Below are 19326 nucleotides of genomic sequence, written 5' to 3' on the forward strand. Positions count from 1 at the left end.
ATTATTTTCCCTGTGGAATAGTGTGGATCAGCACATCCCATGTTTTATTATGGTTGATAAGAACCTATAAATTTGCCTATAAAGTAGATTGAAATCTTCAGACAAAGATTTAGGGGAAAAATTATTTGCTCCTTTGTTTTGAATTTCACCGTGCTTTTGTCCCTGATACTAAACTCTGAATTTCACTGATGACCCCAAATGGAGCTCTTTAATTCCAGCTCCCATTTAAGTCTGGGAACACCTCAGGAAAGGTGGAAGACCAGACCAGCACAGGACTCAGTGAGTGCAGACCTGCTTTAGGAACAGAAAGTTGGTTAATAATTTCACCTTTGAGAGAATTCCTGGAATCTTCAGCACTCCATCTCAGGAATCTTAGAACTCCACAGGCTCTACCTAATCTGCAGTGCCCTGGGGATTTCATTCTGAAGTGAAATATTTGGGCTTAATTTTTGGGAGATCTCCTGAAAGTGACCCTCCAGATGGGATTTGGAAATCTGAAACGCTCTGCACCAAATGAACTTTGCTGCTGGAAGCAGAGATTCAAGGACTGTTTTGACTTCCCAGGCTTGGTATTTATCCATTGCCAGCTAAACCTCACAAGTTGTGACTAGAGGTGGTTGTGATCCCCCGTGGTGATGTCCTGTGCCTGATACCCAGAATAAAGGAGGTCCTTGGGAGGGAATGCTGAACATTCTTTGCTCTGAAAGCTCCTGGACCCTCAAACTTTGATAAGGACAAGAATTCTTTTGTAGGTAATAACACAGTGCAGAAAAATCCTTATCCTTTCCCCCCAGCCTTTCCTTAAATCAGTTGTTTCTCCTTAAATTTTCCATTTAAAATGGATTTTATATCCTAACAAGGTCGATGCAGCAAAGTGGTGGAGAAACTTCTGGAGTCACAACTCGTTTAAAACTCCAAGTGTGACAGCTGTTCCCACACCATGGAAAAGAAATGACCCAATGTTTGCTGCCTACACCCAGACTGCCATGGCAGGACAGTGAGGGAAAGCTGCTTTTTACAGCTGGAACTGGACAGGGAGATGAGGCTGGAGGCAGAGGCGGGATGTTCCAGACGGAAAAGCCGCATGGGAGGAATATTTGGCGTGAGGAGCGCAGTGACCAAACTGCCTGGGAGGAAGGCTCTGATTAAATGGGTCAGGAGTTACATGGAACAAGGCTGAGGGCAGCTTTAACCCTTATTTTGAAATTCCTGGAGAGCCACAAGGACCGTGCAAGGACAGCGGGTTCCACACATGGAGGCAGCGACTGGTTTGGGAAAAGTTGGATTTTGAGGAAATTTTTGCCCTGACTGTCAGTTCAGTCTGGAGAGGAAGAGGACAGTGGGTTGGGGCTGGATCCAAGCCTGGGAAAGAGGAATTAAAAACAGCAGAATATAACATCAAAGAACACTTGGCAAAAGGAAAGGGAAAGAGAAAAGAAATGGGAAGTGGAAATGAGTCAGGAGGGAGGAAAGAGAGGACAAATGGGAAGAAATCTGGGCTTATAAAGGAAGGGCAGGCTCTGAAATGGAAAAAAAAATGGAAAAGAGGGGAATTAAGGAGAGTCTGCCTTAACAAAACAATGGCAAGAGGCAGTGCCAAAAGCATGCTCATTCTTCCACTAGAAAATTTGGAATTGCAATTTCATTTTTTTTAATTTGCTGATTCAACTGCCCTTGGTGCTTTAATGAAACTAAAGGGGCAGGGGGAAAGAAAAATAGGAAATAAATGGAAAAGAGAAGCCTTTGACAGAGAGGAGAGGTAAGAAAGATAAGAGGAATATTGCAATTACAACACAACCCAGTCTGAACGCGGGCTGGGGAGCTTGAATAACAAAAACCTGGATGCACACCCCCCCTCCATGCCAACACCCCACTTACCAGGGGGATTAGCAGCCACCCTGGAGTTTTAGTTCCAGCTCACAATAAAACTGTTTGTTTTTCCATCCTTTGACTACAATAATAATGATTCTGGTTATTTGAACTCGTGTCTAGCAAAGCCTCCCCACTCCTGCCTCCGCTGGGAGCTGCGAGCACGGGCTTGGAAGGCATTGCCTTGGTTTTCCCTGGCTCCACACAAACTCCTGTGTGAGCACTCCCAGAGGGAGCAGGGCAGGACAGCCTGGCAAACCAACTCCCCTCCAGCAGCACTTTGCTGGGAGCTGTGCTGGGATCTGCAGGAGTAAACAGCGGTGCTGGAGCAGATTTTCTGCCCCTGTGCGCTGGCACCGCTCCTTCCACACCCGGAGCGTTTTCTCCAGTTGTGGGATCTGCTCCACAGGGAGCAAACCAGTGCTCTGGGCTGTGGGTTTGGAGAGCAGCACTATGGGAAAAGCCTGGAGGGCATGGGGAGAGAGGGTTTTCTTCAAAGGTCACACGCCTGCCCCTCTGCAGGTGCCCTCATCCCTGTCCCATGGAACACAGAATCCCAGGATGGTTTGGGTGGAAAGGGACCTTAAAACCCATCGAGTTCCACTCCCTGCCATTGACAGGGACACCTTCCACTACCCCAGGTTGTTCCAAGCCCCATCCTACTGCTGTTTCTATTTGATGTTGAACCTCAGAAGCAGATCAGCACCAGCAGAAATAGTTGTTAATAGCTTTAGGGCTATTGAACACCCACTAAACAAACAGGTGACACTGGCAGAGGCACAGGGTGGTACCAGCACTGGTGACCAGCCACTAAAATTGACGTCATTTTAACTGAAGAAATGACACCAAGTCTGGAGATTTTCTTCTGAGTTCAGTAATATTCACAAAACTCTCTGCCCTCTCAATGCTTTTCAGTCCTGGTTCAGTTCTGGTGGTGACTTATAGCAAAAAAAGAGATGTATTAAGAAGAAAATTCAGGTGCTTGGCATCAGTATGGACAGGCCAGCATGGACTGGCAGGAAAGCCTGGCAGGGGATGGAGGTGCAGGTGGGCACCACATTTTCTGTCTGTGCTTCTTCCTCCCAGCAGGACTCAGAACCCCCCCAAAAAGCCTCACTCCAAACCAGGAACTCCTGGCACAGACCTGCTCCCATGAAATCCCACTGAACATCAGCCCTGGATCTGCAAACCTGCTGGCACAACGTCACCCATGAAAACCAAACCAAAAGCCCTCGACAACAGCAGCCCACAGCAAACACTGCTGGTGTTTATGGCTGCTGGAGGTGCTGGGGGATGAAGTTCAGTGCTGGGGAACACCTGGTTTATGATTCCTTCACTTGCTATGTGGCAGAACCCACGAGCAAACACTGCATGTCCTGACCTCCAGCTGCTTCCACACCTCCCTCTGCCTCATCCTGCGGGCTGCAAGCACAACAGGGGCTGTTTGGAAAAGGGAATTAAACCCTGGCCCACTGAAGATCTTTCTGTGGGCAGGGAGGAACAGCTGAGCTCGCCCTCATCCCTCTCTGGTGCAGGAGGGAGGACTGGAGCTCCCCCCTTGCCATTGGATACCTGTAAATGGTAAAAACCTGGAGTAGGGAAGTTGTTCCTCACTTCTCTCAGCCCAAGTCTGAAGCTGCTGTCATCACCATGGGAGGAGAAGGCTGTGAAACACCTGCCTGGTCTCTCCCACCTTCTGCAAGGTCTTTCTGCTCCGTTTCTCCTCAATTTATTTAGCAAGGTCCCTGATAGGAATCAAACATCTCATTTCAGTCCAGTTCCAACCACCGGCTCTGTTTAGCCATAAATCCATAACTCTTGCCCCAAGCCAAGAAGCAAACAAGAAAAGAAAGAACAACCAAATCCAAACAGGGCTGAAGAACTCTGTGCCTCTAGAAATTGTTGGGAACGGGCAGGTCCAAGCAGAGGCCTTGGGAAACAACGTGGCACCTGCTGGGGCTTCTCCTCCAGAGCAGAACGTTCAGCTGGGGGAAACAGGATCTCCTTGTGGGGTGGAGCTCATCCTGCCTCTTTCTCTGGTGTTGCAGAGCCCAGGGAAGGTGCAGCAGCCGTGTCAGCAGTGGGAAGGCTCAGGAGCAGGAGCAGAGCTGCTCCCAGCTGGGTACAGGGAAGTTCTGCAGCTGACCCGGTCACAGGGACACCACGGCTGGCTTGGGTCTGGGACCTGGGAATGAGCTCACAGTTCCAAGGAACTGGAGCATCAGAAATGAAAAGAACCCTCATTCAAACGTGTTAGAGCTGGAGATGCTCATCCTTGCTCTGGTGATGAAAGGAGGAAGCCAAAATGAGTTCATTTTTAAGGCTTTTATAAATCAGAGTGAAGCTGTTTAACAAACCATCTCTGATGTGCTTTCCTGCTGCTTTGCATGAAGAGAACATTTCGAGCTGCAGAAGCACCTGAATCCTGTGGTTTTATCCCAAAGAGGGGATTTCACTCTCTGGGCTGGGCAGGGGCTCATTTCCCTGCATGGAATTCAGCTGAAAAAGGTCTTTGGAGAGCAGAACAGGCACCAGAGCCAATGTCTGGAGAACAGAGAGGAGGGGAGTGACAAAAAAACAAAACAAAACAAAAACCCCCCCAAAAAAGAAAGAAAGCAAGCAGAATAAATCTGAACTGTAACAAAACTACAGCCTGCATTGAAATCTCCACATTTGGAACTGATTTTTTTTCCATCAGACAAAAGGCTGAGAGTTCAGTTGTTGAAACGCTGATCTCTTTTTTAACTTGTTCTGAAGGTCACATGCAAGGGAGCTGCAGGTGAACCCTCAGCAGTGGAGAACTGATAAAACCTGAAATATTCCCGTGTCAGGTGTAATGTGATGCTCATCCCTTTGTTTGGGCTGTTTCCTTCCTGCTGGGCACTTGGAGCAGGTTTCTTACCTTTCCACAGGTTCACTTGTTTTTCTGGCTGCTGCCCTTGTTTTAACTCCTCCCACCTCACTTTTAGGCAGCGAAAACACTTTTCCCTTCACACTGGCACCAAAATTTCCCTCAGCCCTGTGCACAGAGGGTTTGGTGTCCATCCCTGGGCTGAGAGTGCTGGAAGCTGCGGCACCTTCGGGAAAAGCTGCTCGTGCTCCGTGATCTCCCTGCTCCCTGTCCACATGGGACTTCAATTGTTTCACTCCAGTTCTCCATTGTCTCTCTTTAGAGCTCTGTTTCTGTCCTATCTGGCATTTTCCTCCCTGTCCCCAAACAACCTCTTTTACTTGCTCTCTCCTACAATAAGCCCATTCCTCGTGATTGTTTCCATTCTCTTTTTTTGTTTTATTTTTTATTTTTCACTCGATGGAGGCCTGGGGGCCCCTGCTCTGCACTGGGGGCTCGTCTTGCAGCCACAAAGACTTTGGAGCAGCATCCCCTTCCCTTTGGATCTGTGTCCTCAGCACTGCAGAAGGGACTCTCCCCACCCCAAGGAGCATTTTGTATCTGATATATTTTATATCAGTGCAGAGTCGTGAATCAGGTCTGGGATGCAAATAAGAAGCAGCCACATGGCATGAGGGAGTTGGGAGCACTTCAGGCTAAAGAGGAAAAAAAAAAAAATCCCAACCCACCCAGCAAAAGGCAGAGATGCAGCTGTGAAGAATTCAAATATTGGCTCCTCCAGGAAACCTCCACGTTGTATCCATTACTGAAATCTACTTATTTGTTTGGGGCTAATGACCACCAGTTCAAGAGTGGCGTGGGTCTGGTTTCCCACCCTCAGAGGGAAGGTCCAGGCACTGATATTCCGTGTGAGGTGGTGGCACAAGGAGCATTTCTCAGCTGGCAGAGCAGATCTCTGGGAGAGAACCTGCAGGTAGAATTATTGAGGACACTTTAGGAGAGAAAGCAGAAAAAAACCTCAAACTGGCCCCTTCCCACCTTCCCCATCTTCTCTTGCTATGAAAAATCCTCCTCACTGCTTTCCCTGCTGCTGTGCCTGGTGCTGGAGGCTGCCTGGAGTGGGGAATTTCAGAGAGCCCTTCCAAAGTCTCCACTCCAGGAGCGCTGGCTTTGCCATTTCCCTGCTCTGGAAAAGGGGCTGGTGGCTCCAGAGGCTGCAAATGGGGCCTGGAGCAGCTGCCAGCCTGGGTCATCCATGGAAATTGATGTGGGGATTGTCTGTGATGCTCCAGGAGTGAATTTTCCAATCACTGTGAGAAAAGCAGAAGGAATAAAGGGGGGTGGAAGTGAAGTATGGAGCTGTGACATTTCCTGGAATGTGCCTTGAAGCTCTCTCTGCAGGGCAGTGCTCCTGGTCACCGCCCCTGGTGCTCATCCTCAGCTGGTGGTGAGCTCAGGGTGAACTTTTCTGCTGGGAAAGGTGGTGGAGATGCTGGTGGAGATGTTGGTGGAGATGCTGGTGCTCCAGCATCAATCCCTGCCCCTCTGCTTCACTGCCACACCAGGAATGTGTGACCAGGAGTCACTTCCACTCCCCAGGGCAGTCAGGAGTCCTGACTTGTTAGGGGTGAGATAAGCACTACAGGGTGAGGATAGATTTGTGTTAGAGCTGTGAGAGGAGGGCTGAGGAGCTCCTGTGTGCTGGGAAGGGATTTGGGAGCCCTGATCCCAGAGTTCCTCTGCCTTGCTGAGGGGTGGGGTGGCTGAACCCCAGCAATGGCATTGCCCAATTCCCACCTCCTGAGACAAAGTGTTTGAAACACCTCCTTCAATAAAAAGCTTGGAATCACCCTCTTTGGTATGAATCATGCTCAAATTTTTTACTGGAGCCAAGGGAAAGCCTCCAGACACGGAATATTTGTACCTGTGAGTGGCCTCAAGTGACCGGTCACCCTGGAGAGCCACCAAACCCTTCCCGCAGTGACACATGTGGCCTCTGTCTGTTCCAGCTGTTTCTCCAAAAACAAACACAGGTTTTGAGAGAACTACAGGACCCTTGTTTCATAAAGAAATGAAGCAATCTCCTTTTCACTTCCCCTCTTTGCTGTTACTTCATCTTTTCTCCCCAAACGGTGCCAGCAACGTCCTCGGACAGCGCGTGTGGGACATGGGCAGGGCTGGCCTTTTGTCACGGTGTCACTCAGCAGGGTTTGTTAATCCCTGCTCTTATCAAAGCTTACAGGGCTTGAAAATCCTCCTTCTGATGGATAAAATGCTGTCAGTGCCTCCTTAGGGGGTCCTGACCCCTTCAATTTTGGGAGAGGGGACAGAAAATGCCTCACCAACATCAGGGTCTCTCTCAGCGCTGCCTTTTCACCACTGCCCCTGGTCTTCCTATTTATGTATTTCTATATAGAATCCAGCAAAATCAATCAATAAAAGTTATTAAATATAGGTCCCTCCATCCAGAAGCAGTCCAGGCTGTGTTTGTGTGAGCTGGGATGGCAAAGGTGATGCTCTCCTGTGGTGTTGCTGCACTGAACTTAAGGAAAAGTCCCTGAAGTTTAACATGAAATAGAAAGAAACAAAAATATTCTCCATTTTTGCTATTTTCTCAAACAGCCCCAAATCTCCTCCCTCTCCTGCAGTTTGTATTGACATAATCCTTGTAGTTTGGATAAAGACATGGTATTTTGTAGAAATTTCAATTTTCCAGGGAAAGCAGGGGCTGAAGAATTTACATTTTTTCTTGTAATTCAATTACATTTGGAGCTGAAACTTCAGCTTTAACTTTTCATTATCACTCTCCTTGCTTCACAGGAGGGCAGTATTTTCCTGGCTGTGTTGTTTTTCTAGATTTAATGGCAAATAAACCATATTTTTACTTTTCCCAACTTCCTTCTTAGTGTCAGTTTAGCCACGAATTGTGCCCTCTCTGAGCGTGAGGAGAGCTGCCTCCTCCTCCAGCAGTCCTTGTTGGAGCACAGTTGTTTCAGAGGAACCTCCAGTAGAAATAAACAGGGAAAAATCAAAATATACAGCTCTGCTGAGGGGTCAGTGCTGGTGGAGGAGGCCACGAGCTCGGGCACCTCGCTGGAAGCCATGGAGGCTGAGTTTACATAAATCCAGTGTGATATTGGATGTTTGCTGAGGCTGTTTCACCAGCAGAATTCCCACCACGGGAGAGAGTTATATTTAATATAATCAAATTAGACATTTGATTGGAGCTGAATCATTGGTGCCACTCTCCAAGGCTCTGGAGGCTCCTGCTCAGCACTGCCCAGTGCCTCCAGTGTCCTCTGCTGTGTGCAGATGCACCAGGGACATTTGCTGACCCTCAGAACAACCTCAGATTCTATTGATCAGTTTTAATTGCAGTGGGAGCAAACTCTGCCATCAGCTGGTGTTAGTGGCACAGTTTGGATCTGAACAGATAAATCCCAGGAGGATCTTCCTGACAGATCCCAGGAGGATCTGCCCCAGGAGCTGAGGATGTGCAGGACTGTCCCCCAGGGCTTTGACATCCATTCCTCAGCGCCTCTCTTTCCTCAGTTCACATCCTTGAGGGCTCTTTTTCCTCCCACAGAATATGATTAACCCTGACTGGAGTCATGGCACAGCATCCCAAGAGGAAAATCCACCTGAGCTCAGCCTCTGCCCCCCTCGAGTCCTGCCCAGCCTGGGACTCCTCGGGAATCTTCTCTGGGACACGTCTGGGCCACCTTGGCTGCCCTCACCGAGGGATCTCAGCCTTGCTCCAGTCTCTGCTCTGGAGCTGGGGACCACGAGCCCTTCCCCACAGGTGAGGATGCTGCTCCAGGTTTGCAGGGAAGCTGCTGCCCTGCCCTTCCCACCTGAGCACCAGGAAAGGGCGAGGAGGAACCCAAAGCAGCTCTGGAGTCCTGTGAAGCTCTGGCACAGGGATTTGGGGTGATGAAGGACGTGAGGAGTGTGGGAGGAGATGCTGCTGACGGGAGGCAGTGGCTCAAGGCCAGTTTGGGGGAACTTTTCATTCCGTTTTCCTCGAAAATTCGCGGTGAAAGGGCACTGCAGCATTTTCCAGCCCTCACTCACGTAAGCAGCTTCCTGCCGTGAGTAACGTGGGGAGGACAGGGCAGAGAGAAGGGGCTGTCTCAGGGTTACTCAGAAAGGAAATGCAGCCTCTCTGATCCTGGGATGGATGCAATTCTAACAGTCCAGCCACAGGCTGCCTTTTGCAATAACTGCTCCCAAACCCAGCAGCTTCAAGCCCTGACAAAACACCTGCAGGAGCCTCCTGTCCTGGGTGTCCCCACAGCAGGGACATGGTGACACTCTGCTTCTCATCTTTGAGCCCTCCAGGTGTTACTGGGGGGCTCAGGGGCTGCGGGGAGCCTTAGAATCATAAAATACCCTGAGCTGGAAGGGACCCACAAGGGTCAGAGTCCAGCCCCTGTCCCTGCACAGACACCACAACAAATCCCACCCTGGGCATCCCTGGGAGCCGTGTCCAAACCCTCCTGGAGCTCTGGCAGCCTTGGGGCTGTGCCCATTCCCTGGGGAGCCTGGGCAGTGCCAACACCCTCTGGGTGAAGAACCTTTCCCTAAAATCCATCCTGACCCTCCCCTGACACAGCTCCAGCCATTCCCTGGGTCCTGTCCCGCTCACAAGGAGCAGAGATTGGAGCTGCCCCTCAGGAGGAGCTCCTGAGGAGGTTCCCCTGTGTCCTCTCTTCTCCAGGCTGAATAACTCAAGTGGCCTTGCTGAAATGAAACTCAAGCAGATCACCAGGGAATTGTGCTCCTCACAAATAAAGGGATTTTAACAGACCAAGCCCAAAATAAACTCTGTTTAGTCTTTGCCTCCCCCAGCAGAGACCTCCAGCAGTGGTCATGGACTTGGAGTTTTTATTAATGACCAAAACTGTGGGGTTTTGCTGCCTCGTTCCTTCCATCCCTCCCAACCTGGTGAAGATCCATCAGGAATGTATTTATTGACCTAACAAAGGGCCCTTTGCTCCCAGGGCAGCCTGGTTTCCTCTGAAGCGTAAGAATCCACACTGACAAGAACAAAACGGGCACATTTCCCCCTCCAGTGAAGTCTGCAAATATTCCAAAGGGTTGTTTGTACATGTGGCAGCTCACAGGGCTGGAATTAAGAGTTTGGGAGAAGCAGGGTTGAGTTCCCAACCTTGCTGATCCCAAGAGGGATTTAATGTAACCCCAAATGTCAGGCTGGGCTTTTCATCCCTCAGGTTTGCTTTCGGGAATGTTTCTATGACATTTTATTGCTTGCTGAATGTTTCTAAGACATTTTACTGCTGATGGTATTTCAAAATCCGATGGGCTTTCCTTCATTTTTGCTCCTTAGTTTTTTCCCTGGCAATCAGGTTGTACCCTGTGTAGGAAAAGGGTAAAGAGCCTGGTGTTCTCCCTCCTGCCATGTGGGAGAGGTCCCTCTCTTAATGTCAGACCACAGTGGAAATTGGAAAAAAAATGTTAATTTAAGATTCAGCTTGAGAATTAACTCCTGCTTAAGGGTCCCAGAGCTTCTCAGTACACAGATCCCTGGGGAATCCAAGCAGTGGGAATGGATTGAACCCCTCCAACCCCAAAAGATGTGCTTGGGGATGGGGGGGGGGGGAGGGCAGGAGGCACCGAGCTCAGAGCAGGAATGAGAGGAAATCTCTCTTTATTACTTGGACTTTATTGCTCATTAAACTGAAGGGCTGCTCACATCCTGCAGGTGTTTTATGGGAAAGCACTTTATGGAATTAGGGTGAACACATCCCATGTGCAGTTTCTGAACTTCCCAGCTGTGTCCATGTGGCAGCTCTTTCCCTTTTGGTGGAAGACAGGCAGGACCATCCCATTCCAGCATGGATAACCAGTTTCTTGCAGAGCTTTTCAGCCACAGCTGTACTGGTTTGGTCAGAAATAACCCTCTCAGACACACCCAGGCCAAAATGACACGAGGAGGTGATGCCCAAGGGCTGTACTCACCACCAGCTCCCACTGGAAGCTCTGCAGGCCCAGGCTGGGACAGTCATCCTATGGAAAATCAGCGTTTTTTAGGCAAAGTCGAGGGTGCAGCTGGAGCCCAGGGCAGGAGGAGGGTACTGGCAGAGAGGGAAACCCAAAGATTGTGAAATAAAATACTGGCAGAGGTGGGAGGGGAGGAACGAAGGGGTCAGCACCAGAGGAAACAGGACATTGTGACAGGGAACCGGACTAAATGAAAAGAGGAAACCTCAGCAGCCACAGGTGGTGGCTCCTGGAATGGCTCAGCACTAGGGGACACCATTGAACCAGAAACTGCAGCAGAAAATAGCCCAGTTTCAAGCAAAAACCCAACCCACTCACTTTCGTTTTCTCTGAGTCTGTCACCACGCCAGGGTGACACTTGCTCTCCTCTTCCCAGCTCCTGTCACATTGTACAGCCCCTAAAAACACCACAATTCCTAACCTGCCCCATCCCACCAACAATCCCCGTTTCTCTGCACAGCTTTCCCTCCAGGCTCCGATTCCTGGGCAAAAGCTGCCCGGGATTTGCTGCCAGGGTGGCACTTTCTGTGTCCTCAGGGCAAAGGCACAGCAGGGACATTGTCACCGGAGCTGATGGCAAAGTCCCTCCTCACCCTGCTGGGCTGGAGCTTCACAACCCAAACCCCCCCTGCAGATCCTGCTTTGGGGGAACCCAAGGAGAAAACATTCCCAGCAGACATCCCTGCTTCTTCTAAGCATTTTCTGTCTGTAAATCCCAGTTTTTCCAGGTTCCAGCTGCTTTTTGTTGGGTTCCTCCACCACTGCAAGCTCTACCAAGACCACCAGAAGTGTTTTGGCTCCAGCAGATCCCCAAACAGCAGCTGCAGGTGGTGGCTGAAGCCTGGGAAGTTGGGCTATGGCAAAATCCAGTTTGGCTGGAGCAAAATAACTCCCCCCAACATCACAGCAACATCTGTGCTGCTTATTACACCACACATCTGTGTGTTTATTACAACATTATAAATTATTATTATTATTATAAAGCAAATATTACACTCTGGTGATGTGCGCAAATAAAGTTTTATTGTAGGGAAGAAGAATCCGCAACAGAGACTTTCAAATGAGCCGTGGAAAACGGTAATTAAAATTTCACTTGCAATGTTTTAGCTTGATTTTCAGTAAAGTATTTTAAAACAGGCTTTCCTATTGCACAAAGAAGAAGAAGAAGAAAAAAAAAAGCTGCCATTTTCTTTGCCATTAACATTGTCTTATTCAAATAAAAAAAGGCAAAAGGTTAAAAAATACCTCTGGTATAACAAAAATGCTTTGCAATATATACATATATATATATACACACACATTTAGCTTTACTGTACAATATTTCAAGCTTTGGGAATGGCCATGTTATTCCTGCAAATTCTGAATAAAAATCCATGAGGATTTTTATTTACAGTTTCACAATGCTTTTAAAGCCTGGAGACACAAGTGGAATACTCAGTGCTGACCCTTGAAAATGAGTTTTAGCCAATTCATCGGTGTTTTTTCCCTGAACAATTTGTAGTTCTGGCTTTGAACTCTTGGCTCTGCCCTCCTGGGGGGTTTATGGGGTCTCTAACTCTCCTCTACAGCAGCAGCTTTCAGCCCTCTACCGCTTTGTCCTTCAAATTTAACAAAGGAATTTCGGATCTCCTTGGAGATTCACATCCATCATTTATCCTGCAGGTGGATTTGGTTTGTTAAGTGCCTTTTGCTGAGCCAGAGCTGTGGTGTACAGAGAGAATTATCACTCTAATTATCTGTACAGATAATTTCTCCAGCAGATGCCTGTCCAAGCCAAACTCCTTTTGCTCACTGTTATTCTTCACTACTAAAACTGTTTTCCTTATCCAAGATAACATCGAGTAATTTCATAAATACCATATCCAAACACACTTGCTGTTCATTTATCAACTCCTTCTCCAGCTGAGAGGTTTAACCCTACAATAATTTCTATTTCTGCCGGAATGTGTCGCACATTTCCGGCTGGGCTCTGCTCCAGCAGAGCTGGAGATAGCTTCCTGCAGATCTCCTGGAAAAGTACAGGAATGTTTCCCTCCATCCAAGAGTTTGAAGCTTTTCTTTACAGAAGAAACACAGTCCAATGTTTTTTCAGCATCACATCTCGTTCAGACTCAGATTTTGAATCTCCAGCTCTTCCTAAAGGTCTTTCCAAGGGCCTCGTGTTGCCTCTTTGCTGCCAGGTGTGGGTGAAGTGAGCACTGTGGAACAGGATCAAAGACACTTTAGAGGGCTTTATTTTTATTTATTATTAATTTAACACCCTTGGCCAATAGCTGAGAAAGGCAAATCTGACTCTGAGCACGCAGAGCTCCACTTTTACCCAAAACTTCCCCAAAAACTGGAGTGATAATCTGAATCCTGCAGCCCTCACTTCAGGGCCAGCCCCACTGAAATAAGTTTATCTCTTATCCTTATTCCTAAGTTATCCTGCACAGTAAGATATTGCAATTTTACAACTGATCCCATGGATTTTTCTAGAAACTGGACAAACACTGGCAAATCTGCTGCCCATCAAAGCATCTCGAGCTGCTCTGTGGGGGTGGGACAGGTGCCCATCCCGATTTGCAGCCCAGGCACAGCCCTGGGAGCCTGAAACACACTGAAATCCAGAGGCAGCTGGGGAGCAGGGCAGGAATTATCCTGGCCTCACTGTGTAAATAACTTGGCGGCTGTTTGAAGATCCAGTGAAAACTCTGCCCTCGCTGTTTGTCAGGAGCTCCCCACGCGCCGCAAGCTTTGTTTACATTTCCCACTGGCTCGGGGAATTAACGCTCTTGGAAAGTTGTGAAATGAAGCAAATGCCCAAATACAGCCTTGGAAGGGGTTTGGGAGTTCAGCAGCAGCTCCACAGTTTGCTGGTGGTGGCTGCTCTGTCCCGTGTGGCTCTGGGGGTCCCAGGGGCTGCCCAGCCCCAGCAGTGGCTCTGCCACCAACTACCACAAGCCAGGCATTGTCCACACTTATTTAACTGCAACAAAGGCTCGAATGCCTCCATCCCATCTTCTGGAAGAGTTCGGAGATCTCCATCCCCCAGCAGAGCTCTGAGGGGAAAGTTTAACCTCCTTACAAAGGAGCCACAGCTGTCTTTCCATTCTCCCTCTGGCTTTCTCCAAAGGGCTCCTCATCCTTGTCCTTCACGGAGATCTTTCTCCTGAAGGCTTGCGACAAGCTGGAGGAGGACGCCTTCCTGAGCGTGGTGAGTCTCTGCCGGAAGTTGCCCCCGGAGAAGAAGTAGAGGAGGGGGTCAAAGCAGCAGTTGGCAGCTGCCAGGGGCAGGGTGACGATGACGGCTTTCTGCAGGAACATGGTGTCCCCGCAGCCGCGGCCCTGCAGGCGCAGCGCGTGCAGGTGCACCGTGCGCAGGACGTGGTACGGCGTGAAGCTCACCAGGAACGTGGCGGTGACAATGACAATCATCCACACGGCCTTGCGGCGGCTGGCATCGTTCTTCCGCAGGTTGTTCCGCAGCAGGGTGCGGATGATCATGGTGTAGCAGATGGTGATGACGATGAAGGGGAAGATGAAGCCCACGAAGAGGGCGATGAAATCCAGGATCACCACCAGGTTTGTCTTCTGGGAGTTCTCGGGCGGTTCGAAGCACTTGGTCTTGTTGCCGTACTGGTACGTCCCGTTGCGCAGGAAGGGCGCGCTCGTCAGGGTGACGAACACCCAGATGCCAACACACACTAACTTGGCCTTCTTCTCCGACGCCAGGCTGACGTTGCGGACTGGGAAGACGATGGCGACGCAGCGGAAGTAGCTCATGGCCGTCATGAAGAAGATGCTGCAGTAGAGGTTGACGTAGAGCGCGTAGGACGAGAGGCGGCACAGGAAGTCGCTGAAGAACCAGTGGCCCTTTTGCACGTAGTAGACGACGCGCAGGGGCAAGGTGAGCACGCACAGGAAGTCGGACAGGGCCAGGTTGAGCATGTAGACCTGGAAGGCCGTTTTCTGACGGTACGTGCGGATCAGCACGTACAGCACCACGCCGTTCCCCACAAAGCCCATGATGCTGATCATGGAGTAGAGCGTGGAGTAGATGCTGTTGCGGAAGTCATCGATGGAGTGGTGGTGGCATGACAGGTTGGGGGACAGCGCTGTCATGGTGCCTGCCTGAGGCTCCAGCTCCCTGGGGATGGCGTCAGGCCTGGGGGGAAAAACGCAGGTGGGGTAAAGCAGCACAGGAAAATAAGTATCCATGATAAAATAAGAGGAAAAACCCGTCATCCCTCTCAGGAGAGAGCTGAGAAGGGGTGTGGATCTCACCCCTTCCTTCACCACATCCACCTTTCTTCACCAGCTACCAGCAGCTGGTTACGAGTGACAAAACGTGGCAGAGCCATGGAATCGCATCACAGGATCACGGAATCCTTAAGGGTGGAAAAGACCCTTGAGACCATCGAGTCCCACCATCAAGCATCACCACCATGATCACCACTAATCCATGTCCTCAAGTGCCACATCCATACATTTTGGAAGATGTGATGGCTCCAGCACCTCCCTGTTCTCAGCCTGGTCCAGGGTTTGAGCGGCCTTTTGGTGAAGGAATTTTTCATAATACCTAATACTCGAGGCCAAATCATCAGGACATGAAATTACCAAAAAATCTCTTAACTCCTCACAAACTGAGGCAGCTACTCAGAAAAATAGCAGAGGGATAACAAAGGTGACAACAGCACTGTGGAATTTAAAATAGGAGGAGTGGTCCTGGACCCTAAAAATTGTTCAGCCCTTATTGTCCTTTTTTTTGATTGATTTTTCAGTTGCTAATGGTTCAAACGCAGAACCTCCCTTGCAGCCTGAGACCATGAAAAGCTGCGAGATCAGAACTGCGGGACAAGAGCCAGCTGAAATAACAGGACACCACAACAACAAAAGCAGAAGCTGGGTCAAGATCAGCCATGAGAACCCACAACTGTACCAAGAATATGCTCAAAATTGCTGTTAAATGTATTTTCACCCAGAAAAACTACTTGGCAGTATTAGATTCTCTGTCTGCCCCCAGGACTTACTGAAGTCAGAATTCAGAACCGCTCTGGGATGCTCAAGGCTTCCAGGTGTCAGTTAAATTTCAGCTATTTTGGTGTTTGTTTGGTGGGTTTATTTGACTCTTTTAAGAGTCCTTTGTTTATCTGCAATGCACAAACAAACTGAAGCTGAGCAGGTGTCAGCGAGGGGACGGAGGGTAGAGGGGGTAATGTTCATTAGAAATCCCGTACAAAGCCACCAGTCCACATGCCAAAGGTCTTTCATACTTTTATACTTTTATTACATTATGGCCTTAACTCCAGCAACCAGCCCAGAATTTAATCAGTCACTCGAGGTATTTGTCCAAAAGACAAGCAGGACTTGTTTTCTATTGTATTTCTAAACAAAATTTGAGTTTTGCAACCAAAAGGAAACTGACACTCACAATCCAACCACCTTACCGTAAGAGCATATCACAGCCAGAAATGCATTTCAACAACAATCCCACAAAAAAGCATTTCCCAGCAGAGGCTTTACTTTTGCATCATGAGTTAAAGACAAACATCGCTTCTGCCACTTTTTTATTTGTGTAGTCATGGTTCATTTATTTGTGTGGTGTTGAATTCAGCTCACTGGGAATGTGCACAGGTGAAAGGGAACCACAGTGGATGAAAAAAGGTTCCCAAAGGGAGCAAACTACTGCTATTCTCCCAGTCTGATGCGGCACAGATAAATTTATAGCTTGTCATAGAATCACAGACCAGTTTGTGTTGGAAAGATCATTAAAGCTCATCCCATTCTACCCCTGCCATGGGCAGGGACACTTTCCACTATCCCTTGGACACTCCCAGGGATTGAGCAGCCACAACTTCTCTGGACAATCTGTGCCAGGTAATTATTTCCAATATCCCATCTCCCCCTGGCAGTGGGAAGCCATTCCCTGTGTCCTGTCCCTCCATCCCTTGTCCCAAGTTTCTCTCCAGCTCTCTTGGAGCTCCTTTAGGCACTGGAAGGGGCTCTGAGGTTTTCCTGGATCCTTCTCCAGGTGAGCACCCCCAGCTCTCCCAGCCTGGCTGCAGAGCAGAGGGTCTCGGGCTCTCGGAACATCCCCAGCCCCCAGTAGATTACACTCAGTTTAATTACACAACACAAAAGCGCAAAGTCCCTGCTGTCTGTTCCGAACACAAACACGCAGCATTCCCACCCCGAGGAACGCTCCGGGCTCTGCATTCCCCGTTTGGAGAGGGACGGGAATGTCCCAAAACACCGAGCTCCCCTCAGCACCCCCAGCTCGGGGAGCGGGGACACAGGAGCGCAGCGCTCACCGCTAATTAACGCCGCAGCTCATTAGGGGAACCCAGCGGCTCAAACCGGGACACGGCACAAGCGGGGGGCACCGAGGCAAAGCCCCCACCCTCAGCCCGTGATCCCCCAGCCCCACGGCAGCCCCAGCTCAGCCCTTACCGCAGCGCTGCGGGCTCGGAACGGGCGCGGATCTGTCCCGGGCGCGCCCCCGCAGCTCTTAAAGCGGGGCGCGCCCCCGAGCCCGCCCCCGGCCCCGCCCCGGCTCCACCGGGACCCCGAAACCTTCGGCTTTTCCAGGCTTTCCCCACCTTCCTAGGAAATAGCGCTCGGAAGCATCCCAGCCGTGCCCCGCGCTGCGGTGGGCACTGGCGGGGTCCCCTCGCTGGTTTTGTTCTGTGAGGATTTTACTCCTGCTTGTAACTGGCAGGGAGCTCATCTCTGATGTCAGAGTTAACAACCTTCTTTAGAAATAGCTTTTAGGAGACTTTTTGGTGTTGGTGTCATCGGAGGGAAAACAGAATTCTCATGGACTTAGCACTCTGTTCTTCTAGCATCCCGAAATGTGCTATATTTGTCTATTTTTTTTTTTTTTTTAAACAACTGTGGCTTTGTCAATAAAGAAAACCAAACAAAGAAAAAACCAAACCAAAAATAACAAAAACAAAAACAACCCACCCCAAACAAAACCAAACAAACTCCAAGGCTCTATCAAATGAAGAATTATTTTTCTCAGTTCTGAATACTTGAAGTGTGGGCTGTCCCACTCTAAATTTTCAATTTATTATATTGACTATGTATAATATGCTATTCCCACCTTTTGCTGAGGAGCTAAGGAATTCTTCTTCCATTCCCAGATTTGACTGGGATGTGGAAGTTCATGGGGGCTGGGTAATGGAACCCAACAGCTTTTGGCTTTTCCGGGGCAGTGGGGAATCCTTTGGGGGAAGAAACCTTTATCCATGGTGGGAACAGCTCCAAGTGGCACTGGAGCATCTGGAAGTGTCCAAAGCTGGGCTGGACAGGGCTTGGAGCAACCTGGTCCAGCGGAAGGTGTCCCTGCCCATGGCAGAAATGGGACTGCACGAGCTTTAAGGTCTCTTCCCACCCAAAAGATTCCAGGATTAAAGCCAGCCCTGCTGAACTCAGCATGTGAGTCACTGTCCTCATGGGCATCCCCAGTTCCCCCTCCTGCTGATGTTCCCAAGCTCAGCCTGTCCAGCTCTGAGTGCTGGCAGCAGTGACCCCACGTTTCCCTGCTGTGAAGCTGCACCAGCGCAGCTCTCCCACGCCGCTGCCCTTGTGTGACTGCCTGGGAGGATTCACAGCTCCATTTTTATGGATGCTTTTGGAGTTTCTGAAGCCACGGTGCTGTGGACATGGCAGCTTCTCTTTGATTTCACTCTCCATGAAGAGTGAAGGTGTGTGAAAAGAAAATGCACTTTTCTCTCTGCCCTTCCCAAGAGCTTCCCACCCCTGCTCTCCATCCGTGCCCAGGAAGCCTGTCCAGCTCCCAAGAGCTGCTTAGCAGAATACTGGGAACAGTCAAATTGCAGGATTGTGGGATAATTCAGGCTGGAGAAGACCCCAGGAGATCTCCAGTGCAACTCCTGCTCGATCCAGGCCAGCCCAGGCTGCTCAGGGCTTTGTCCCACCTGATTTTGAAGACTTTCGAGGATGGAGGTCCAAGAGCCTCCAAGACTGGACAATTCCTTGCACTACCTGCAATGTCCTGTGCTGGGAGCTGCCTCTGGAGCTTGTTTTAATTGTGGTGCACATTCTGCTGTTCCTCCATTCAATCACTCTTCTGCTTTTTTGCTACCTTTTCTGGCCATTCCTTCTGCTTTTTGCTACTTGGTAATTCCTTCTCCTTTTTCTTTTCTTTTAATATATTTTTTTCTGTTCCTTTTCCTTTCACTCTCAAGAACAGGAAGATTTGTAGTTGCAAAGTCAGACTGAGGTTGGTGTGGGGTCGAGGGGGCTGCTGCTGCTCCAGGTGTGCTGGAATTGCAGCCTGAGTTTTGGTGGGAAGGGTTTCCACGCTGAATCCATGAGGAGCTCAGGCTGCATCTCTGACATGGCACGTGGAATCTGGGGGGCCAGGACTGCGGTACCTCCCTGATATAGCAACCTGTGAGGAGATCCAGAGGAGAGCAAGGGATGGGGAGGACTCCTAAAAAGAGCTTGGATGAATTCCTGAGGAATGAGGGTGAAGAGGACCCAAACAAAGCAGTGCCCATCATGTCTGATAAGAGCAATTTCATGCTGGGGCTCAAACTCCTCTGATTCCTTTTCCAGAGGACAATGGGATA

General features: G+C 49.5%; 1 protein-coding gene across 1 annotated transcript; it reads right to left on the reverse strand.

Annotated features, from left to right (window-relative positions):
• Positions 1-11759: 11759 nt before the first annotated feature.
• Positions 11760-17221, reverse strand: CYSLTR1 (cysteinyl leukotriene receptor 1). The gene is made up of 2 exons (XM_058848167.1): positions 17177-17221; positions 11760-14891 (listed from the first exon to the last, which is right to left on the reverse strand). Exon 2 carries the CDS (start codon positions 14846-14848, stop codon positions 13808-13810), a length of 1041 nt encoding a protein of 346 aa, XP_058704150.1. The 5' UTR covers positions 14849-14891; positions 17177-17221; the 3' UTR covers positions 11760-13807.
• Positions 17222-19326: the final 2105 nt, after the last annotated feature.

This window comes from Poecile atricapillus, chromosome 12 (genome assembly GCF_030490865.1).
Source record: "Poecile atricapillus isolate bPoeAtr1 chromosome 12, bPoeAtr1.hap1, whole genome shotgun sequence".
NCBI lineage: Eukaryota > Metazoa > Chordata > Aves > Passeriformes > Paridae > Poecile > Poecile atricapillus.